The sequence below is a fragment of the Gymnoscopelus braueri genome (genome assembly GCF_963280865.1).
Source record: "Gymnoscopelus braueri genome assembly, chromosome: 9".
In the NCBI taxonomy this organism is placed as follows: domain Eukaryota; kingdom Metazoa; phylum Chordata; class Actinopteri; order Myctophiformes; family Myctophidae; genus Gymnoscopelus; species Gymnoscopelus braueri.
This window is the reverse complement of record NC_137610.1, coordinates 23,679,840-23,704,307: the sequence shown is the minus strand read 5'-3', so window position 1 is coordinate 23,704,307 and position 24,468 is coordinate 23,679,840. Positions and strand designations below refer to the sequence as shown.

At 41.8% G+C, this 24,468-nt stretch overlaps 2 protein-coding genes across 2 annotated transcripts; one reads left to right on the top strand and one right to left on the bottom strand.

Moving 5' to 3' along the window:
• Positions 1–440: 440 nt before the first annotated feature.
• Positions 441–13,083, bottom strand: dennd11 (DENN domain containing 11). Its single transcript, XM_080437120.1, has 10 exons — positions 12,632–13,083; positions 10,477–10,668; positions 8,486–8,585; positions 8,149–8,307; positions 5,463–5,616; positions 4,655–4,793; positions 3,406–3,537; positions 2,232–2,382; positions 2,069–2,137; positions 441–1,729 (listed from the first exon to the last, which is right to left on the bottom strand). The coding sequence occupies exons 1-10, from the start codon at positions 12,888–12,890 to the stop codon at positions 1,534–1,536; spliced, it is 1,551 nt and encodes a 516-aa protein (XP_080293246.1). The 5' UTR covers positions 12,891–13,083; the 3' UTR covers positions 441–1,533.
• Positions 13,052–23,098, top strand: wee2 (WEE2 oocyte meiosis inhibiting kinase). The gene is made up of 12 exons (XM_080437119.1): positions 13,052–13,061; positions 15,115–15,356; positions 15,745–15,953; positions 16,152–16,209; positions 17,077–17,246; positions 18,156–18,277; positions 19,024–19,170; positions 19,691–19,798; positions 19,915–20,000; positions 20,355–20,525; positions 21,535–21,689; positions 22,302–23,098. The coding sequence occupies exons 2-12, from the start codon at positions 15,117–15,119 to the stop codon at positions 22,471–22,473; spliced, it is 1,638 nt and encodes a 545-aa protein (XP_080293245.1). The 5' UTR covers positions 13,052–13,061; positions 15,115–15,116; the 3' UTR covers positions 22,474–23,098.
• The last annotated feature ends 1,370 nt before the right edge of the window (positions 23,099–24,468 follow it).

Below are 24,468 nucleotides of genomic sequence, written 5' to 3'. Positions count from 1 at the left end.
CCCTCAACATGCAGGTTTTGGGGTTGATTGAATAAAAAAGCAAAAAGTGTGTTTTGAAGAAAATGCTAAATGGTGTAAAATCTTGTTAGGTCAAAATGGGGGTGAACTATATGGGGAGTTGCAGCATGATGCGGTACGGATTCAGAGAAAATACATTTAAATTGTACTCTCCAGTTCAAGAGTAATAGGTCAAAATGTAAAGCGGGCAGGTATAGCGTCACCATGACGCTGATTAGAAGAAAATGGGGTGGAGTTAGCCTATTGGCAGCATGCGTGCTTAAAAAAGTTTGATACTGATCGGTCCAGTGGTTTCCGAGATTATGTCTGCGCACACACAGACACACAGGGGCCTTCGGCCTGGCAGAGATAACAACCTTTATCCTCTCACTCCCTCTGTAAAGTTAGCGTCGTAATAATAATAGCTCATCCAATGTCCACCATACAGTATAATATTTTATGCCAGCAACAACAACAATTCAAACAACAGCAAACAATTCAACATACTGGTTTCCATACCACACCTCTCACTTTCCGTGCTGAAAACAAAGATTTTTGTGCACACGATCAAGTGAGATCAAACATCATATATTGACAAACACGCATACTTAATATTGCTCCCTTTTTGAAAGGCAAGTAGAGTGGTCACAAAGCATTGTTATTTTTGCAAATTGCCAAAATTATGAAACAATAATAAACATCAGCTTAATATTACAAAACGTCCAATGATTTGTATTACAGCCTTAAAATAGAAACCATTCATTCATTTGAAAGGTTTTCCTCATAGAGCCATTGAGCTGAACCTGTGTCAGAAACGCAAGTTTGGCTCAATGGCTGAAGAAAGAAAATCACCTCCCAATATTTCCATATGTAGAATTATAGATTCCAAGTGATATGAATCGATAATCTTCCAACAAACCGTCAGAACAGGTGAATGTTGGTTCTGATGCACGCTCAAAGTCAATTACTTCCACTTGGAGATAAGCGCGGTGGAGAACCAGGCTCGTATGGATCGACCAATCAACATCCCATGATGAACTGGCCCCAATACTCCTCCATATTTCCCTACAACGCACAATGCCCTTTGTCGTACGATGAATAGCAAAAATAGCTGATCTACAAGATCACAATGTGTCGCATTGCAATGTGTCGTGAGCTTGTAGCTCACCTATTGTCACTTCTTTTTTTAAATTGTTGACAACGCAAAGTCAAGACGAGATCTGTGTCAGAAGAGGAAAGGTGACAAGCGAACAGACAAACCTTGGCGGTGAGAAGCTGGAGACGTGAAAGACAACAGCTAGCCAGCGACCACAGAGGTCACGCTGTCCACCTGGCGTGGACGCCGGGTTCCTGGGCCTCTAGTGCATCCAAGTAAAGTGTCTTCATTGTCAACACTGGCTGGCCATGAATGGCTTCAAGAGGCCAAACGATACAGAGATAGAAACGGATAGGAAGGAGGAGGGCTTGTCTCGGGAGAGCTGCTGGCCTCCTGGAAGCAGCGGATATCCAGTGGTTGCAGACGGAGAGCGTTTGTTTTCAGGGGCAGCAGGAGGTCTCTACGACCAGCATGGCGTCTATACCGTACACGTCCAGCAGGTCCACCAGGAAGGAGCGGTCGGCCTGGGGGTCCAGGCCCATGGCCCGCATGTGATCAGCCGTCAGGGTGGGGTCCGAACTTCCTGCCACCTCCGACAGGATCTGGAAAATGCGGTTGTTCAGTTCCATGAAGAACCTATGGAGAATAGGATAAGGATAATGATATTACTATATATATATATATATATATATATATATATATATATATATATATATATATATATATATATATATATATATATATATATATATATATATATATATATATATATGATTAATTGATTTATTCATTAATTCAGATGTTAAGGTGATAACTCTGCCTTCAAATCATCTGCTTCTCTGGCTGATATTCATGTGACCATGGAAACCAATGTCTTCCTCTCTAAAAAACGACTTGTGACTGGATGGGCTGAACATGCCAAGTGGTCCTTTAAGATCATGAAAAGCCTGTCAAGTGAAGGTCTATTAGACTCACAGAATGAAGAGATCCTCTTCGTTTGATGTACAGTCTCCATACACCTCCTGAGAGTAAAGTAGCATTTGCCTGAAGGGACCAAAATGTCATCATCGATTAACATCATTTATTTTAAAATAACATAAATAATGTCACAGACAGTGCTCCATGTTGTGTACAGTACCTTTGTTCACTCAGCTTCCTGTATTTCTCCCTGTCTGCAGCGTTGAGGCGGAGCAGTGACTGTAAACTGTTCCTGTGTGTTTTCACATTCTGGTTATCAATGTAGACGTCATACAGGTCCTTCTTCTCCTCAAAGATCTTCTCTGTTGTGCCTTCAAACACACACAAACCGTGTCAGACATGGACGAACATCCCCATACATCATAAAATGATTTATAGAGCCCGACCAAAATATTGGTTTGACCAATATATTGGTCATTACTTGACTTTTCTGACATCAGTAATGGCAATTATGCAGCCGATGGGTCACCATTTTCAATTCAGGGCATGTCATCATAGGTTTTTTAAACTTTTTTTTAATTTATTTTTTATTGCAAGCAATTACAAGCTCTGTAGATCTTAAAGTTCAGCTATTTTTTAATATCTTTGAATAGGGATTGAGTGGTTAAATAAATACAATTTCAGATGTGTTTTATGTTTTTTTATCTGTCAAAAAGTTCTGTGTTTATTTTTATTTATTTGTTTGCTTATAAATTAATATATTTCTCAAATAGAAAATGACAAAATATCAGTCAAAACACTGGCAATCGGTGGTCTAGGTCTAGGATAGTTGTTCTCAACCTTTTCTGGATCAGGGCCCATTCGAAAATCTTGAAAGTTTTCGAGGCCCACCAACATTTCCAGAGCACGTTTATTTTAATGATCAATCAATCGATAGTGTTACGGCTTGGATCAAAGGAACTAACACTGTATAAGTTCCTATACATTGGTATCACAATGAAAAGTCATTTTTCAAGATTTTAAAGAACAAATACCATAACATTTTTATATGTAAAAAATGTATATTATAAATATAAATCTTAGTGTTTTGCCAATTATTTGGGGGCCCACTTGCAGGTTGAGAATCACTGGTTTAAGACTCCACAATTGAGATAACCCATTAAAACCGGGAAAGCATCCGTGTCATTTTAGATGTTTGCGTTGGCCATTCGAAAATAGCAGATGTTAAGCTCACAGCTTGTACATCTGCTATTTTTGTTCATTTTTGAAAAATCTTGAAAGTGTGAGAAGAACTACTGATTTAGAGGTCATTCGTACAATGGGCCTCAGGTCTTAATGGAATCGGTCGGGCTCTAATGCTTTATTCATCATCTCTCCCTTCAGACGTCACTCACAGGCCACGTATGACAACTCGGTTGCCAGGGTAGGGATGTCTGCAATGTTGATGTAGAAGAAAGGACGGAACTCAGGCACAGATCCCCCCATTCCAGGTAGAGAGACGTTGGCCAGACAGCAGCAGCAGTACACTGAGGGAGGGAGTACATCACATCATCACGTTTCATCAAACAGGCCCCAACGCCAAGAGAGGGAAAATGAGCCAAAGATAGAGAGCATAATTGTCGCTGTCGGGTGGAAACCTTGTATGTTCAAAACGTTACTTTTCAGGAAATGGAAAAAGAAAAACCTGTGTTCCAATGGATCCAATGTAGTTATTATTTAGTCACAAGTTCTTGTTAATACTTTTAATTGGGTATTTCATTGGTTATTTAACAAAACCCACGGACATACCCACTTTCACCTTAATTTGTTTTTGTCAAAAATAGCACAGTAGGGCATTCATTTATGAAGAAAAAACAAAACAGAACATAAATTAACCAAAGTTAAAATACAGATACAAGGTTTCTGCCTGACAGCAATGATATTTAATTAATGATAGCAGGATTAATATAGCTGTGCGAGCATTTAGTTTAGCTTATTTGCACAATATAAAGGGAACAAGTACATTCATTAAAATAAGAAACAGCAGTTACACTGTCGGACAGGAAGGAAGCCCAGAGTCCTTTCCTTGTTGACCACTTTCAATCTGGTGTCAGCATTTTGGTAATGTGTAATTAATGTAATTATTGGTCAAACACTTCCAAATGTTCCAAAAAATGCCCGGATTTAAGTGATCTCTGGCATCTGACATTTTGTTTTAAAACACAAAACGACTATCCTTTTTGGTCATAGGTGGTATGGCCGACTTTAAACAAGTAGAATAGAATAAAAAGCTGGCATAAATTGCTGATGTAGGCAAAACAATAGAAGCATTACATAAAACAAGTATTATCTAAAAACACAACCACGTGTGTGTACACGACACGAGTGTGCGTGCATTAGAGTGTGTGTGTGTGTGTGTGTGTGTGTGTGTGTGTGTGTGGGTGTGGGTGTGGGTGTGGGTGTGGGTGTGTGTGTGTGTGTGTGTGTGCGCGTGGGTGTGTGTGTGTGTGTGTGTGTGTGTGTGTGTGTGTGTGTGTGTGTGTGTGTGTGTGTGTGTGTGTGTGTGTGTGTGTGTGTGTGTGTGTGTGTGTGTGTGTGTGTGTGTGTGTGTGTGTGTGTGTGTGTGTGTGTGTGTGTGCGTGTGTGTGTGTTTAAGCGACTCACCCCTGTAGCAGACCACGCCGACAGGGGGAGGAGAGAAGATCAGGATACGCTTCCTGAGCAGAGCAAACTTCCACAGCACCATGATCTGCTCCCCGAAGAACCGGATGAACTGGGCCATGCAGCCAGCAGGGTGGGTGATCTGCCCAACGTACAGTATACATTATTTAAAAGACCAACGCTGCTTTTCAGACTCTCTTACCAAGGCAAGATCTGACCCTGTGAGTGAGTGAAATTTAAAGAATCTAACAAACCCAGGCCTAAAACGATATAGACAATATAGGTATAGAAAATAAATTGCGATTTTTCTTTCATCATTCACGTTACAATTTAGGCATTTAGCAGACGCTCTTATCCAGAGCGACTTACAATAAGCAAGGTAAACACATATATCAAATGTATGAGACAGTGTAGTGCCTCAGTAAACTAGGATCACAGGTAAACTAAGAACCTAGCATCAGTCTAAACAATATACTGTACTATAAAAACACATATCTGTACAATGAAACTATGGAACCAGTAGGTTCACAATTAACCATCTGTCTAAATAAAATGCTATCTGAATTACATTTTAACCTTTGCATAAGTCTGCATGGTCGTCAAGGCTGGGTCAAGTGCTACGGGTTTAGTTACTTGACAACAAGGTAAATAATCACATAAATACAGTGCAGAGAGAACAATGTAGCCTAAATGAAACTAGGTAAACAATGAACCTAGAATCTAACAAAACAACACATATCCCTATTAAGCGAACGCTCACAGGTGTTCACGTGAGGTGGTTGGTGATGAAGCGTGCCCGGGCCATTTTTACCTTCATCTCTGGGTGCATGCAGCGGTTGATGGTGGTGGCGCTCCAGGTCGGGCAGGCCGTGACCAGGCCATTTCCTGCTGGAGGAAGGACAGCCTTCTTATCCTCATAGAACGCCTCCAGTGCAGTGTACTGTCCAGGGCATTTCAGCTGATGTCTGCAGAAACAATACATGAAATTGGTCCGGGTAGCTCAGTCAGTAGCACAGACAATGGACCACAAGGTTCTGGGTTCGATCCCGGGCACCGCCAACTCAACGTATTGAGTAGCAGGACTAAGTTGTGCGGTAAGTACTGGGGAGCTGATGGTAGGTGTTGCGCTCCACCTCAGCAATCCATCTCTCAGGGGTCTAGTTCATTGAAAAGGGGATGGACACCCTCATTCTCGGCCGATATGAGACAATAAGGCACTCCCACCTATACGTACCAAGTAAGTAAGTACGTATGTGTGGTTTAAAGACAAAATTCCTGTTCCAATTTTGTCTGCTCATTTTTTGTTTCATGACTTGGTATCCCGAACGTATTTCTGTTTACTAAAGAGCTAGAGCGAGAGACACCTGTTGCTGAACAAACACTCTAACAGCAATGCTAGCTCGGAATACAGAGATATTTAACACTTATTGTCTCCGCCAGGCCGAAAGGCATGGCGAGAGTATGTTTTCGCCCCTGTCCGTCCGTCCGTCCGTCCGTGTGTGTGTCCGTCCGTCATTCTGTCATTTTGTGTACGGCTAATCTCTGGCACCGTTGGCTTGATCGCAGAGAAACTGTGCACACACACTCCCTGGATGCCAGAGCAGAACCTCTGCCCCAAATTTTTCACATCGGCCTGTTATAGCGCCACCAGGAGGCCGCTTTTTGCAAAACACATTTTTTGACCGTACTCCTACAGATTTTGGCCAAAAATCCCCCAAATCGGTACACAGTATCTCTATAGTCATTAAAAGAAACGGCTCATTTCAGATTTTTCATATTCCATCCTGATTGGCAGAAATTGTCTTTCAAAGTTTGCAGGAGTACTCCGCTTCGAACAAAATGCCTCAATCATGAACACAGCATGCAATTTCTGTGAAATTTTGCACACACATTCCCATTAGGCCGAGGAAGAAATGCCATTTGAAAATGTTCAAATCAGCCTCATGGTGGCACTGTAACAGGCCGATTCGTGTTTTTACCTATAACTGCACCGATCAGTGTAAAACTTTGTATGCACACTCTCTAGAGGCCAAGGAAAAACATTTGCCCTGGATTTTTCACATTTTCCTTTTATAGCGCCACCAGGAGGCAGACTTATGTAAAACAATTATTTTGATATTAAGCCTTCAGATTTGATCCAAATTTCACGCAAATCGGAACACTTGATCTTTATAGTCATGTGATCAAGACGGATCTGCACCCTTTTCACATTGGCCTATTATAGCGCCACCAGGTGGCCATAATAACCTACCTGACCTGGCGGAGACTTGTGCTCCGAGGAGCACTTTTTCTAGTTTTAACAATGAAATACCACAATCCCTTTAACCTATACTATGCTTTAGTAGACAATAGAGGGAAGGAAAAGAGTTGTCATTTACTGAAATAAGTGTCATGATTTAAGAATGCAGCTAGAATTAAGCAGAGAATAAAACACGTTGGTTTGGTTGTGGTAGAAACATGTTATTAATGCCAGTAACTGCCACACACCATTTCTTTCTTCGTCTTACACATGGGCCGTATTGTGCAGGTTGACTTCAAAAGGTAAGTGCAGTATTACGTGATGAGAAACGGCTCACGCAGCCTACACGTCCCAGACGGAATCCATTTGTGTTCAATCCTAAAGCCTTGCCTAGATGACTGCACTCCACACGGTTCAAGAAGTGAACTCCAATTGTATTATAAGTGCTATAACTGCATTTCCCACATGAAACAGTAGCTCCGTGTTATCTTTACGCATAGCCAATGAGGAGATAAGATCTTCTGAAGCAGAAGGACGGAGCCACTGAAGAGAAGACACTGTCAAGGTTTCTTTCATTTCACTGCTTAAGCTTAATTTATAGGCTACTCCGCGTCACGACAGTGGCTGTGGCTCAGGGTTCATGTTTAATAGATGAGAACGTTTAAAATACAGGACGGAAGCAAATAAAAGGGAAATCTGTGAAAAAGGTGGGAATTGAAAGAAATGGGGAGAAAATATGGAAATAAGGTGGTGCAGGGTTTAAGTACACACACACACACACACACACACACACACACACACACACACACACACACACACACACACACACACACACACACACACACACACACACACACACACACACACACACACACACACACACACACACACACACACACACACACACACACACACACACACACACACACAATATTTTAATTAATAATAGTGCAAATAGCAGATCTACAAGCTTACTACGTGTCACAATGCGATGCGTTGTTAACTTGTAGATCAGCTATTTTCACTATTTTTGCACGCCACCATCGGCAAAGTATAATACAGGGTTAAGTGTTTAATTAGTCTAATTGATTTAGCAGAATATAAATTATAAACAATTATTTTTGGTGTCGAGAATCTTGCTTCTCGATTATTCGGTTAAAAGTCAGTTATTGGTTCTAAATATTGGATATATTTTCGGTTAATTGCCCAGCCCCACTGTACATCTCCACTACTCCTCTCCATCCAGAATATGTCTTACCTAACTTGGTTCTCCAGGAACTGCATGTATCTGTAGAGGAGTGTATAGGAAGGAGACAGGATGCCCACAGATTTCATACGTGCTCCTCGTTCCACCTCACTCTCCACAGGCATGTTAGCAAAACAGGCCAGACCAAAGTAACAGCCTTTACGGAAATATCTGCCCAGAGTCAAGACAGAAAAACGTCCATTTACGAGTGAGCATGCTGTGATTCTTAATGTGGACATGGTCATGAGACAACAATCAATCATGTAGTAGAATACTTTATTTGTATGATACGCAGGAGTTCCTTCCTGTTGATTGTTTATTGTTGATTATTGATAGCTGAAATACTTACATAAAGTCACTGGAAATCCGGTGGGAGCCACTGGCCATTGACTTGAACTCGACTCCATCTAGATTAATGTCTTGAGGCAAGCACCATTCTATCATGTTGCCTGGCATCACACACAAACACACACACAGTTTAGGCATTTAGCAGACGCTCTTAATCTAGAGCGACTTACAGTAAGCAAGGACACAAGATAATAAATCATAATACATCAATAGTACATCAAATGCATAGAAATAGTAATCTAATAATACATAAGTAAACCATTAGTCTAGTAATAACTAATACATACGTAAACCAAGAACCTATCATCAGACTGTACATTGAAACCACACACACACACACACACACACACACACACACACACACACACACACACACACACACACACACACACACACACACACACACACACACACACACACACACTTATTTAAGCATTCTTCCCTAAAAGTCCCTTTCTTTTTATTACATCTTTCACTTTCACCACTTCCTCTATTTTATTTCTTTTTTTAAGCAGGCCAGTTAAAGAGGGAAGTCATAGAAGACAGTCAGGCATCTACTACAGTTCATCTCACACAATTGTCAGAATTTGTTTGCCCTACAGGTGTATTTTTAAGAAAGCATTATTGCAGAACAAAACGGTCACTAGAGACAACAACTGTTTCTAGTTGAGTTATTACTCAACTCTATTTAGACTCACGTCTTGAGGCAAGCAAGACGTGATCATATTGCCTTCCATTCAACACCCACGTCACACACACGCACACACACAATTATATTTTCTATTTCACCTCTTCCTCTATTCTTTTATAGCAGACAAATGAAAGAGGGAAGTCGGAGAAGACAAACATTCATCTACGCTTCATGTCACTCACAGGCCCGTCAGCAATTTGTTTGTTTGCCCTGCAGCTGCATTTTTAAGATTCACAATTCAAAAGGTGTTTAGGCTATTTGTCACTCACTCATACTTGTACAAGCAGTACAAGTAAAAGGAGATAGGAGAAACACATTTCTGATGAAGACAAACAGTCCTGACGAAGGTCAAGGACAGTAAGAATTCATGTTATTGAGTAAAGTATATTTTTGCAAGTTTCAGACTCACTCTCTTGTTTTTTATGCTTGGATTTTCTTATTATCCTACACATCTTTCACTGACATTTTTAAGGTGTGAAGGCCTTTAGTCAAGTTTATAATGCAGGTTCAAAAGAAGACAAATAAAGGTAAACAACCTTCAGCAACAATGGATAGTGTGCAGAATATGAAGGAGAAATTATTTAGCAACCAGGATATACGAATAGCTAATACAGTAAATACAGTCCAAGTACACGCCTAAAGCAGAAGAACCATTATTGTTTAGTTCAGTGTATTCAGTGTTTTTGATAGATACAGACAGAGACGACATGGCTGGACTAGCTCCTTCATGCCTTCTTGAGCCTATCCCTACTTTTATAACTGTCCGGGTGACCTTTACAAATTAGGCATTTAGCACACATTCTTATCCAGAGCAACGTACAAGTGCGAGATCAGCATAAGCAGTGTAAGCATGAACTCTTGCCAACAAACAACATGGTGAATAGTCACATACAGTACATGTAAGTAGAGTGCAGAGAGAACAATGTAGTGCCTCAAAGAAACAAGGATACAAGGTAAACAATGAACCTGGTATCCGTCTAAAAACAACATGCTATTTAAATAACATTTGTGGTCAAGAATAACAAATCTATGTGAAATCTAAGGAAAAAGAAAGAAACACGAGAACAAGTGGGCAAGATACTGTACATCTGCATAGTAATCTATTTAATTCTAATCTATCGAAAAAGGTGACAAGAAGTACAGAGCCAGGCTAGACAAGAAGGGATACAAGCCTACAAGGAGAGTGAAGTGCTAGGGGGTGAGGTGGAGTCTGAAGAGGTGGGTTTTCTGACTACAGTAACTACCGTTTATCCTTGCAATGCCATTGGACAGTGAATGTGTTATGAAGGGGCTTTCCTCACCTGATCTCGTATCGAAGGTGACCACAAACACGGCCACGATCTGGTCTTTTTCCTCCCACTGTTCTTTGACAGGGAGGAGGCTGGGAATGACATCCCACCTTGGACCACCATGTTCTGCTGTAAGCCGGGCCGGGCTGGCATGATGATCCCCCCCGCTGGAAGCAACAACAGCTGCTACACTTCTTGGACCCCCTGTGGTCAGTGGTGAAAAGTAACTGAGTAAAGATTTTTGCATTACATTTACATTTCATTACATTTGCAATTGTGAGGTACTTTACTTGAGTATTTCAATTTGTTTATACTTTATACTTCTTTAAACGAATTTACTACATCTCAGAGGTAAATATTGTACTTTTTCCTCCAGTACTTGAAAACTTTAGTTACTTTGCAGATTAGATTTAGCCAATTCTCTTTATTATTTCTATATATAATTTAATGATATATTTAATGTTAGTCAATATAGCATAGAAATCACACCCTGTGTGAAGTGGGCGGTGTCTTGCTAGCTAATCACAATACTGAATGGAGTCAACCAATCATGTACAATAAATAAATACATTTATTGAAACACTCTTTATGAAAGTCATGAAAGTCATATTCCGATGGAAGTGATGGAAGAAAACATAACTTTAAAAAAACAGACTTATGTTTTTTTTAAAGTTATGGTTTCTTATATAGAGCGTCGCAGTTCCCGCCCACTTCCTGTTTTTTTTGGTGCCGGAAGAAAAAACTCAATGCATTTTTCCATTGACATTTCCAAAAATATTTATATCTATTAATTTAAGCCTCGAATCAAGCCATCATGACATGACATGAATCATGACCATAAACGTTTGATTCTGTGATTTTTTTTTGTTGAAAACGGCAAAACAAAGGGTATTTATTAAATATAGTATATCATATAATTAAATATAAAATAAAAAAAAATCACAGAAAAAAACGTTTTATGGTCATGATTCATGTCATCTCGTGATGGCTTGATTCGAGGCTTAAATTAATAGATATAAATATTTTTGGAAATGTCAATGGAAAAATGCATTGAGTTTTTTCTTCCGGCACCAAAAAAAACAGGAAGTGGACGGGAACTGCGACGCTCTATAGGCTATGCACATGTGTCATGTGACACTGGCCAATCACAGTCCTGAATAGACTGTGATTGGCCAATCACGGTGCAGGGTTAGGCGGGGTACATTTTTGGCCAATCACAGCGCAGGATTTGCTGTACAAATATCCAAACCTCACATATAGGTTTCACCGCCCAATAATCAGTTTAACCACTTTAACCCTATACATCAGCTATTTGACAATAGCCCATCCCGCAAGCTCACAACGCATTATGATGAGATGTGTTGTTGTGAACTTGTAGATCTGCTATTTTCAAAAGATCTTGAAAATATTTGAAAAGGGAATATTTTATATAAAAATATTTTAACAACACAAATCTTGTATGGGGGCCACTGCTGGTACAAAATCGTTTCAGATGGGGGTCCGCGACCAAAAGAAAAGCATATTAATTTGGGGGGTCCCTGACATGAAAAAGTTTTGACTATAGGCCTACCAGTGGGTAGCTACAGTGTTACTGTAACACTGCAGTAGCCTAGCCCTAGTCTACTAAAGCAGTGGTTCTCAACATAGGGGTCCCCACATGATTTTGGTTGGGACCCCAGATGACAGTGAAGTGACAATTTAAGGACTTTTAAGACCTTTTAAATACATAAATAAATAAAAAGATAGAAAAAAAGACCATCACTGCATCAAAGGTCATCAACTATAAAATCAAAACTGGTCAAACATTGGCCAAATTATTCGTTGCAAGGCGTTGTGAGTTGTAGATCAGCTATTTTCACCATATAGCTGTGGAACCGTCGACCGAGTCAAACTATAAGTGTAATGCCTCAACAGAACTCCTACATTCCAAGTGCTTCTCAGGGTTGGGGTGGTGGTTGGGGTGGTCCCCAGTCCAAATATGATTATTTTGGGGGGTCACTCCCTCCCCAGATCAAATATGATTATTTTGGGGGGTCCCCAATTCAGATATGATTATTTTGGGGAGGTCCCCGGTTCAAATATGATTATTTTGGGGGGTCGCGGCCTGAAAAGGTTGAGAACCACTGTACTAAAGTACTGTACGAGTACTTGTTCCTCCAGCACTTGCCTGTGGTGGTGCAGGTGGTGGTGGTGGTGCTCCACCCAACAGTAGTGCCACTCGACGCAGTGCCACCGCCAGTGCCACCCCCCGCCGTGCTGGTGCGGCAGTCCGGCGGCGGCTTGGAGGAACTTTTCTCCGACGCCTCCTCGTTCTGTTCGCCGGGAGACGTGGGGGAGATCCGGTGGGTCGGTGGATCGGGTGGCGGTGGTTCGATCTCCTCCCAGTCGAGCAGCCGAGCGCGATCCGACTGCTGCTCGACCATCATGATCCACTTGGTTCAGAAAAGGATCAGAACGGTAAAATAACAACAACAGCAACGACACACAGATCCTGCCGAATAATAAGGCAGTAGAATCAGATCCACATGATGATGATGATGATGATCAGGGAATGGATCCTTATTCTTCCTCCTCCGTGCTGTTTGTTGCTTCTATTTGTAAGCGTGTCACATACGCTGCTCTCTGTCTGTGTTTTGATGACGTCACCCGCTTCCGCTCACACACTCTCAGATCCTGTAGTGTTGGTTTTGACTCTCTCCGACAGGGTGCCATGGAGCAGTGTAGCTCTGGGGCCAGTTGCACCACCTCACACTAAGTTCAAACTTAGCCTAGTTATAGCTTAAACACATTCAATCCGGGAAAGTATCTCTGTCATTTTTAGATTTCTTTGGCTATCTGCTATTTTTAGAAAAATCGTGAAAATGAGTGCAAATCTTTGAATGTATATTTTTAAAAATATATATATATATTCAAAGATTTGCACAAATTTTAACATAAAAAAAAACAAAAAATAGCAGATCTACAAGCTCATAGCGCGGCACTCGGTGCCGCGCTATGAGCTTGTATAACTGCTATTTTTGAATAGCCAAAGAAATCTAAAAATGACACAGATATTTTCCCGGCTAAATGGGTTAAATGGCTTTTTTTAAACGCCATTTAAGCTATAACTAGGCTAAGTTTGAACTTAGTGTGAGGTGGTGCAACTGGCCCCTGGTCCATAGCAGAGGGAGTTACGATGTTACTTTCAAGCCGTTGCCCGTGCACGCCTGGTAGCGCAGGCGGCGCAGCCTCTCGTCTGTAGTCAAAATAAAAAATACACTCTTGCTACTCACCAAAACAAAGACGGGTTTAAGATGTTGAAAGCCTACTTTCCTTAGTGGGAACACCCGAGTCCCCCACCTCGGGTCTAAATTACACTTTTTGGCCAGAAAGGAAAATATTTCACCGGGATTGAAAAATGTTTTTGCTACTCCACTGCGCCTCCTACAGATCTGGTCAATGGATTTCTATTGACAATCCAGATTTCTATTTAGACGTGAGGTGGGGCCGTGGGGGGCTCTGACTCTGAGTGTTCCCACTAAGGAAAGGAAAGTAGGCTTTCAACATCTTAAAACCGTCTTTGTTTTGGTGAGTAGCAAAAGTGTATTTGTGTATTTGTAGTGTAGCGAAAGAGAGAGACGACCAAATAACTAACTGGAAAATGCGTCTCTGTACCTTTAACGTCAGGTGCGTTGAAATAGATCATATTTCACTGAGCCAATCAGATAGGAGACGGAGCTTGCTTAATCGGGAAATAATTTGCATACGCAGCGGGATATTCAAGATGCCTGGTGGTGGTAGAGTTCGTAAGTATTCAACTAAATAAATGCTGGTTAGTAACAAGTTGTTAGATTTGCTGTCACTTGAATCACTTAAATAGGCCTATCTGAACAGCACCGATGTAGCCTACAGTTCATGTCATTTTCTCCACATGATTTCATTTGATGTGGGGTTAAATAAAACCTTGCATTGATACTACCATGCTACACTGCTAGGAGTATCCGAAGACTCACCTGTTCAGACCCCACTAGCACTCCTCTCTCCTTGTAGGCCTGTCGCTTCTTGATGCTAGTTTACTATGCAAATATAATATCTTGGTCAATTGTTCTCATGATTTGTTATTACTTAGATTAGTCCCCCCCCCCCCCCCCCCATTTAAATAAATAATAATGTTAATTGTATTTAAGCAAGTTGTTTAAACAGATGGTAGGTTCATTGTTTATCTGGTATCCTAGTTTCTTTGAGCCACTACATTGTTCTCTCTCTGCACTCTACTTATGTGACTATTTACCTAGTTTGTTGACTAGGGTTCATGCTTTGGCCTACTCTGCTTACTGTGATCTTGCACTTGTGTGAGTTGCTCTGTATAAGAGCCTAAATTGTTACTGTAACGATAAATTATGTCTTTAATGATTATTCTACCGATTACTTCAGTGTTTTTAACGAATGAATGTGGAGAAAAATCTAATGGATGTTTTCTTATCAACTAAATCGATTAGTCTGATTAACCACATAAGCCTTGTTTTATACTTGGTAATCTAACTGTGGGCGAAAAAATACCAAAAGTAGCTGATCTACAAGGTCATTATGCACCGCAACAACATGACACCATTGGCGATTTTTTTATTTATTATAATTGATTAGTTCGAATAACTATTGCACCCCCCACAGGCATGGAAACAGCGATGTACGACGGGACGTCGAGCTGTGGTGACGAGGACAGCAGCAGTGACAACAGCTCGGACGAAGGTCACTTTAAATTCAGCGGGATCGTTCAGAGTCCTGGTTCTTCATGCCGGACCCCCAGGGTCCAGAGGCACCGCAGCAGGAGCAGTGCTGTAGAGCCCTCCAGTCCCATCCCCTACGCAGCCTGGAGGAAACTGAGGCTCTGTGACTCCCCCAACACACCTAAGGTCAGTGGTGGACACATTGACAAAGTACATTTCCTTTTAATATCAATGCGTTGCTGAAATTTAGACATTTTCCGAACAATAAAAAAATATTGAAAATAGACACATGACATGAGCTTGTAGATTGGCTATTTTCACTGTGCACAAGTGAAATGCACAAGTGGTTATAATGTATTTTTGTACGTTTGGGGTCCCTTCTTAGAAATGTAGTGAAGTCAAAACAAAAGTAAAAAAATGTAGTTTAGTGAAAATGATGAACGTTCCAAAGAATCAACAACCAAAATGCTCAAGTAAAGTACAGATACTCAATGTACTTGCGTACAGTTCTCGAGAAAAAGTACTGTTACTGTCCACCATGGATACGTGTGTACTTCCTCCATGTGTCCCGTAGAGCCTGTTGTGTAGGTCATCTGAGCCGTGCTCCAGCACCAAGATAGGTCGGAGTCAACGAGCCCTGCGTTTTGGGAGTCGCTGCCGCGCACCCTCGGTCAACGTGAATCCCTTCACCCCGGACACCGTTCGCAGGAGCAGCGAGCACTACAAGAGGAAGAGCTGTGGGATTGATGATGACGACTATGTTGTCTACGAGCACGGGCACAAGTAAAATGACCAACTACTTTAAGCAGCGTGTGCGTGTGTGTGTGTGTGTGTGTGTGTGTGTCCTTTTATTACTGCCTCCTATGTGGCTTTCTTGCCTACTGAGATTTCCTGACTGACTAACACTATTCTATTCAGAGTGTAACAGGTTGTGTGTGGGCTGTGCAGCCTGGCACATTAACGGTCACTTTGTTGTTTCAGACTGAAACACAGCCTCACGTCATCTGAGGAGGATGAAGAAGCATTTCTACCACCAAAGGTATGAGTGTTTTTATGGCGTGGTGCTGAAGGAGGTTGCTGTCTATAAGTGTCTGTCTAATAATAATATCTCAGATGTACAGTATATAGCGGTTTTCTAAGTCCTCAAAGTCGCTTTACATGGGTAAAGAGATGATCTTGCAAACAGCCAAGTTCTTGGGCACACTGTACCTAGGGCCTAGGCTAACGTAGAATACATTTGTTCACACTGTATGTTTGATACATTTAATATATATTTAACGTAAGAAGTCGTTATGATAAGGATTGGCCAACATGGATTGGCCATATTGGGCACGGATGACATCACCAGCTAAACTCTTTCAGAGCCAGGCTGTCTATAAAGAAGTTAATGTCTGTTGAATCTGACTGAAACCTTGCCCAAATCTGGTGTCATACATCATAGATGACTGGCTTCACAGACTGGCCACATGGAGTCTGAGACCCATATGAAGCCACATCATTATTAAACGCTGCTAGGCACTGCCGAGGTTTTGTTCTTATTGACCTTGCCGAAGCTGAGAAAAAGTTTGGGTTAGGTTAGAGTATGATTGTTCCCCCCTCAAATGCAGGCCTCTAATTCAATCATGAGGCTTTGTCATCATTGATTGCCTCCAGAGTTCCACTCTTGTCCATCACTAAAATTAATTATTGATATTTTGTCATTAGTCCCACTTCCTGGGATCCTGGAATCTCCAAAGAAACAGTGGTCAGATGCTTCACAAAGCACTTTGCTAGGCATTGTTCCACTGAGGACATAATCATTAGCGTTACAATCGAACTGAACATGATCTGTGATGTCTACTCCATAACTATCGATTCAGTACACTTCTTTTTTTGTCATAAAGATCTTTGTGTGTTTGTCTGGCAGAGGCAGGCTGTCGAGGAGTTCATGCTGTCGCGCTACGAGAGCGAGTTCCTGGAGCTGGAGCGCATCGGCACGGGGGAGTTTGGTACCGTGAACAAGTGTGTTAAGAGGCTGGATGGATGCTTGTATGCCATCAAACGCTCTCGTAGGCCCCTTGCAGGATCTACCAATGAGTAAGTAAAGCGCATGGGCCACTCACTGTGTCAAGTGATGGACTGAAAGGATTATCCGCAGTTCCGTACTCTCTTCAGTTCATTTCTTAATTTATGTTTTAGATTAGATTCACAGCAGCAGCATTCTATCTAGAGAAACGGACGCGTTTCGGCACGTCCGCCTTCCTCAGCGTTTCAAACTCGTATGTGCGGATTATCCTTTCATTGTATGTATCTCAAGGATCTGCACCCAGTTAAATTACAAGAGAATATTCTTCAAGAGTCAAGACTCCCCCTGAGTAGAGCATGCCTTCTCCTGATGGTATTATCCGGTAGGAGAGCTGTCCTCACTCTAATCTGAACATAACATGCCGTCTTAATGTGACACCCTCTGTCATAAAGAAATTAAGCTTGATTTATACTTAGTCACATGCCAAAAACAGACGATATACAAGTTCACAACGTCAGTTAACGTTAAATGTAATATTAATGTAACTATGTAACTTTCCTCTTCTAACTCTGATTTGAACACGTTTTTGTTGACATTTTTACCATTGAGCCAATAGAGCATGCCTGCTTGCTCAGGGGATAAATTTTATCTTGACCTTCAGGTAAAAAATTGTCGGATCCTGTGTCTAGTTGAGACACGACCTTTGACACAATCTAAATGTCTCAATATAAGGGCAGGGAGACAAAATACAACCACCCCAATTGTATACGTTATATTGTATTAACATACTCTACCATACAGATTGGACAAAATTACATTTTATTCATTAAAAAAAGGCGTTCTTAATAAAGTGGCCGGTGAGTGTCTATAAATATTTTTTTTTAATGTGTAATATTAGTGTTAGATAGATTTTACAGTACTTTGTATTGTATTGACATTAGATTGCTATCTAGTTGAAATGGTTGCTTTTTCCTTCACAGGCAGTTGGCCTTAAAGGAGGTGTATGCTCACGCAGTCCTTGGACATCATCCACATGTTGTCCGCTACTATTCGGCGTGGGCTGAAGAAGACCATATGATTATTCAGAATGAATACTGTGATGGTAAGTTCATGTGAGAAGATAAATGGTTGCTTTATCACTGCATGGCACGAGTTGAACTCTTGACTCTACTCGCTTGATTTCTTTTTACATCGCAGATGGGATTCAATGTACAGTACCTGGTCGTTGTCTGTGACGAAAATAGCCTCTGCTGGAGTGCTAATTAATGCGAAAGATGACATGAATGCTGTCTGGAAACGATATCTATTTCTTCTGTAGAGTCCAACAAAGGCGTTCTCATAACAGCTTAAGTTTAATGGGCCATGCAGTTGCTCTTGATTCATTTCTCTTTCTTTACAATTTACTATTATATACTATACTATACTGGAGCGAACATCCATCCAAAATAGCAGAGGTAGAAGCTTACAATCAATGTGACGTGTAGCCCTGGGGGACTCCGGTCAACCAAGTATAGAGTTTAACTGGTTAAAAGTTTAACAATATTTGGGAGCCTCCATGCAGTATAGGGGTGTCCGTCATGAAGCAATGACACTATTGATGATTCTCTCTGACCATTCGGTAGTCTGCAGTGTCTTCACGTCACATTTTGGTATTGCGTCAGCTTGCTTGGAACCTCGATGCGAACGGTGATGCCAAAAAAGTACCTGCCACTTTTGCCTAATGGAAAACCAAAAAGAAAGGCGAGTTAAGTTGAGACTGTAGTGGAAAAGAGCCACATTTTCTTTTGGTCTTTGTGTTAAAGTTGGACTGAATTAAGTTCACTGTTGAAACGTCTTCATACAATGCAGGCGGCAGTCTCCTTGACGCCATCGCGAAGAAGGAGCTGCAGGGTGAGTTGTTCTCGGAGGCAGAGTTGAAGGACCTGATGCTGCAAGTCTCTATGGGTCTAAAGTTCATCCATAGTTCAGGCCTTGTACACCTGGACATCAAACCCAGTGAGTATTTGTACACACAACACAAGCCTTCCTCCTCAGTCACTCACTTATGCATTTTGTGCATATGCATGTACATGCATATAGTACGCACTGGTTCTCAAAGTGGGGTCCGGTGACCCCAGGGGTACTTGGGAAGGTTCTGGGGAGTCCCAGCAAAATGAGCAACAGTTTAAAGTTGCAACTTAACTTTCCTCTTCTACCCCAGATTTGAACCAGTGCGCAAGTGCTGACATTTTACCATTGAGCTTGACATGAAAATATTTTAAGAATCACAACAGTGCAGTGCGACGGCCATCTGCATTTATTTTAAGATTTTTTTTTGTCCTTTTATGCCTTTTTTATTATCGATAGAACAGTAGGCTGACAGGAAATGGGGAGAGGTAGATGGGGAGTGACATGCAGCAAAGGCCATAGGGACTCGAACACGCTGTCCGGCTACATTGTAGCCTAGGTGCCCGGACCGCTACGCCAGCGATCCGGGCCGGCCATCTGCATTTTGACAACTCCTGGCGTTTTGTAGGCAATATCTTCATCTGCCAGCGGACCAGTTTGAGTGCAGGAGGCGGAGGGGAGAGCGAAGAAGAGGAAGAAAATGGTAGTTTGTCAACCGGCGTCATTTACAAAATCGGTTCGTCACATCACACAATAACACATCCAGCAAATCACACATTAAAATAATTTGTGAGCATTGCCACAGGCCGTCATTAACTTTGTCATCGTTTGGCGTGTGACATTGCCCCGCAGGTGACTTGGGTCATGTTACGTCAATCAGCAGCCCTCAGGTAGAGGAGGGGGACAGTCGCTTCCTGGCCAATGAAGTCCTGCATGAGGTGAAGTGCTCTTGGTATTTGTAAAATACGATTTATGATCCCTGGAGCTCGGAGCAGTCATTCTCAAAGTCGGGTCCTTGAGGCGGGTTCCCTAGCAAAAGAAGGAGCAATTTAAACACATAAGCCCTATATACTTTTTTTGCTATTTTCAAATCTTTAATGTGGACAAATTTACTCGTGTGGGAGTCCCTGGCACAAAATCTTTTCAAATGAGGGGTCTGCGGCCAAATACAGTACATACGACTTTGGGGGGTCCTTGACATGGAAATGTTTGAGAACCAGTAGTTTATAGATCCAGCTTCCATTCAGCTAAACCCATACTGACCCATGTCCACCCGTGGCTGTGTTGTGCAGGATTTCAGTAATCTCCCCAAAGCAGACATCTTCTCCCTGGGTCTCACGGTTCTACTAGCCATCGGGGCCCCTTCTCTGCCTCAGAACGGAGACGAGTGGCACCGCCTCAGGCAGGGTCACCTCCCCCGCCTACCACAGGAGCTCTCCCTGGCTTTCACTGGCCTCCTTCAGGTACTTCATCATAATAATAGTAATAATAATACACTTTACATTTTCACAAATCTCAAGTGCTACAGGATTTAGAACAATGGCATTCAAACGGCAATATTGTCGGCCACACTATGCCGTTCCTTTTTATCCAGCTCTGCAAATGATTTGTATTGACCTGAAAATAATAGAGATGTTAGGTTTTGTCTTTGGTTTTTCACCATCCCCAGTAGTATTAACCACTTAAACCCTATTATATTTAGTTGACCGCGGTCCCCCAGGGCTCTATACTTGGTCCACTAGTATTTCCCACTGCACCAAATTTCTTCACCGAAAATAGTCTATTTTCACCGAATGCATCCCGTCTCTTCACGGACAATTTACTATTTTCACCAAATGTTAACCCCAGAATAGGGACTACCGTATATTATTCAAGTAGTTAAGACGTTTTATGCCGTCACACAACGAACATACAGTAGCTAGGGGTGTGCCGATATATCGTCCCGCGATATATCGCGATACGTTTTCGTGACGATATGTATCGTTTTGGGGGAAAAAAATCGTTTAAAAAAAATATATATATATATTATTTACAATAATAATAATCAGGCACGCAAACAGCCCCGAGGTGAAAAGGGTGACAACATGTTTTTTTTTCGGGTCAGGTGTCACACTATTGCCCTATTTGGATTCAAAACGGCTATTGTAGCTGAAAAGCTACAAGTTAGCTTTTTTTCTCCCCCATATATTTTTCCAAGTATCGTATCGTTTGGTGAAATTAGTGTATCGGCACACCCCTAACAGTAGCTTATCTACAAGCTCGAACGTGCCGCATCGCAAGCTTGTAGATCAGCTATTTTCACTATTTTGGAACATTCTTGATGACATAGCCAGAATAGGGACATCAGGTTGTCCACAGCCAAATACATTTCACCACTAATATAGCAACATACGTCTTTCAGAAAACTGTTTGTAGAATCGGCCTCAGGTCTTAATGGGTTTTAACTGAAATGAATTCCCTTTTGTGTGTCAGTTGTTGTTGGATCCTGAGCCCAACGTGCGCCCCTCTGCCTCGGCGCTGTGCAAACACTCAGTCCTGAGGGGAGAGAGCACTGAGACTGGAAGACTGGCTGCTCAGCTACGCAGGGAGCTCAACGTGGAGAAGTTCAGGACCGCCATGTTGGAGAAGTGAGAACAATTCCAGCAGCATCTGCCCTTCTTCCATTCCGAGCCCAGATAGTTTGAACTCTGTTCAACTAACTGATTGAAGATAATCGTTATCGTTCAGTTATTTGTTAAAATTCCTTCTGACATGTTGGTTCTCGCATACGAACACAAAAAAAGGAAGCATGTCTGTATCTTTTAGCAACTATAGTCAAATAAGCATTGATTGATTGAATACTTTATTTAACAGAAATGCAAACAGCACGAGTACAGTCATACACTTGGTCTAAAAGGATAACCCAAAAAAGTCCTGAGGACTTGTTTCCCTTTCTACCATCACCGCCCTGTTTTACTCTATAATAATAAAATATAAGAAATGATTGCCTAAAATAATAAGCACCGTACTGTATAGATTGTTTTATTGTGGAATTGGAATCACTTAAGATTAATTAATACTCTTGTCACACAACAGTGTAGCTACGAAAATAACCGATTTTATACGTCGTAAAACGGAGTATAAGTATTACGATTTACAATACAAGCATTTAGCAGACGCTCTTCACCAGAGCGACCTATAAGCTAGGTAAAGACACATAAACACTTTATATTTAACAAATGCATAATTTGTGCCCTCAGGGAGCTTGAGGAGGCCCGGTTGGCAGTGAAGTCTCCACATCCGACCCGTCTGAACTGGCTTCCTGAACTGGAGCCACCCGCTAATGGAGGCTCACTGAACAGAACGGGAAGAAGGAGGCTGATTGGTCAAGGCTTCGCCCGCTCCATGAGCTTTGGTTGTCCGGGATATTGAGTTTGATGTGTCATTGCCAGGCCTCTGTGAGAATCCATCACTGTTGAATGATGTCACATCTCTTCAGCCATTTTGTAAATATTGTAAATATCACAAACGTGTCGCATTGCAACACTTTGTCAGCTTGTAGATCGGCTATTTTTGCATTTTAATCCTGAAAAGTAAGTTTTGGACAGTGACGATATACAATTTCATTATTTTGCAGCGCCTAAGTGCCTTTAATCCATGAGGAAACGCTACTGTACCTCAGTAGTTTTTATAGGAAAGGGTTTTGGATGTCCTGATTTAAAAACTTGTGAAGCCCGATTCATACTTATTTGCACAATGGTGTTGCGTACCGCAAATGGCCGACCTACAAGCTCACCACCTTTCACTAGTCTGCTATTTTCAGCACGTGACACAATCATGTGACCGAGTATAAATTGGCATATGTGAGCCATCATTTAGAATATTGCCTCAGGGATCACTGATAAGGACTTTTTATTTTTATTTTACTTTGCAAATAAAACATTTTTTAAACATTTTAATAAGTGGTCTTCATGACTTGAGTAGGACTTGCTAGTCTTTCTTTATTAGCTTTTTACTTTTAAAGGTTGATGCCGAAGTCTAAATGTCAAACGTAAGCAGCCTGCTGTCCATACCGTAGGTTTAGATTTTGAATGCATTGCTTAAGTAATTATGTTCTGTCTGCAAATTAAAATATAAAGAATAGTCAAAAGTTCTGAGTTTTGTTGAGTTTTTTTTTTGTTGACACTTCTAAGACTGGTTCATTACGAGTCTTTTAGAGAAATGTGTAGTAATAAACGTTATTTATAGAGCACTTTTAAAAAAATCTGACCAGGATTCAGGGCTGGACTGGGACAAAAAAAATGGCCCTGGTCATTTTGACTCGGACCAGTCCACCACTATCAGACGGACAACCACCATTTGGGTTCGTAGTGTTACTCAAGGACACTTGACTCAACACATCCTGGACTCGAAGCAGGTTTCTTCTTCCTAGAAGGCTCTGCCTGCCTCCTCCCCTCTGAGGCACTGCTGACCGCTTACATCAGTGGTTCTCAAACTTTCATGTCAAGGACCCCCAAATTAATGTGTTTTGCCACGGACTCCCATCTAAAAGAAATGTGTGCCAGGGACCCCCAGAAAAGATTTGTGTTTAAAAAAATGCTAAATGATTTAAGATTTTCCAAACTTTTGAGCTTTGAGAACCACTGGCTTACATACCATTTTCTGACAAGGACAAGTCTAAGATGTACACATCCTCGGGTGTGTTGTGTCCTCCAAAGATGATGATACGATCTCCCACCATGCAACAGCACATCCCATACACTGAACACGGGCCTTTCCCCATGGGCTCAACCTTCTTCCAAAAGAAGGTCTCTGGATTGCATTTCCACACATCATAGAAGGTCTGGTCCCAGCTGCGGCCACCAAATATGTACAGCTCTCCATTGAAGGCAAAGGCTGAATGATCCCAGTGTCCTTCTGGAGGAAGCTGTGCAGAAGGCACGCTAAGCCAGCAGTTGGTCTCTGAGTCATACACTCTGATGTTGTTGTAGCACTCGCCCCGGTCTCCTTCGCCCCCAAATACAAACATCTTTGTCCCGAAGATGGTGGCAGAGTGACCTCTTGAAGCAGGCGGCAGAGTGCCAATGGTGCTAATTAAAGACCAGACCATGGTGGTGGTGTCCAACTTGTAGATGTCATTAGTGTATCCAGTCAGCTGCTGGGTGTATCCTCCGAAGACATACATGACCTTCCCTAAGACACAGGCTGAGTGGTTCCTCCTCGCCCCCGGAACAGTCCCAGAAATCTTGGGCTTTAACCATCTATGGGTGTTGACATCAAATGTATAAAGCACATTGCAGTAAGGATACCCTCCCCAGATGTAGATGACATCTATCAGCACAGCTGTGTGGCCAGAGCGCATAGGGGGGACCTCAAGGTGACATTCTCCTCTTTCAGTTGTCACTGGGGGCAACTTCATCCAGCGTA

What these genes read in the sequence shown, in the direction of transcription:
- wee2 (XM_080437119.1), top strand. Translation starts at nt 15,117, where the DNA reads ATGGAAACAGCGATGTACGACGGGACGTCGAGCTGTGGTGACGAGGAC. An exon ending in AAGCATTTCTACCACCAAAG is followed by an intron (nt 16,210 to 17,076) that starts GTATGAGTGTTT and finishes TTTGTCTGGCAG; the next exon opens with AGGCAGGCTGTCGAGGAGTT. An exon ending in AGGACCGCCATGTTGGAGAA is followed by an intron (nt 21,690 to 22,301) that starts GTGAGAACAATT and finishes TTGTGCCCTCAG; the next exon opens with GGAGCTTGAGGAGGCCCGGT.
- dennd11 (XM_080437120.1), bottom strand. Translation starts at nt 12,890, where the DNA reads ATGATGGTCGAGCAGCAGTCGGATCGCGCTCGGCTGCTCGACTGGGAG. An exon ending in CGGATTTCCAGTGACTTTAT is followed by an intron (nt 8,308 to 8,485) that starts GTAAGTATTTCA and finishes GACTCTGGGCAG; the next exon opens with ATATTTCCGTAAAGGCTGTT. An exon ending in AGGAAGCTGAGTGAACAAAG is followed by an intron (nt 2,138 to 2,231) that starts GTACTGTACACA and finishes TGGTCCCTTCAG; the next exon opens with GCAAATGCTACTTTACTCTC.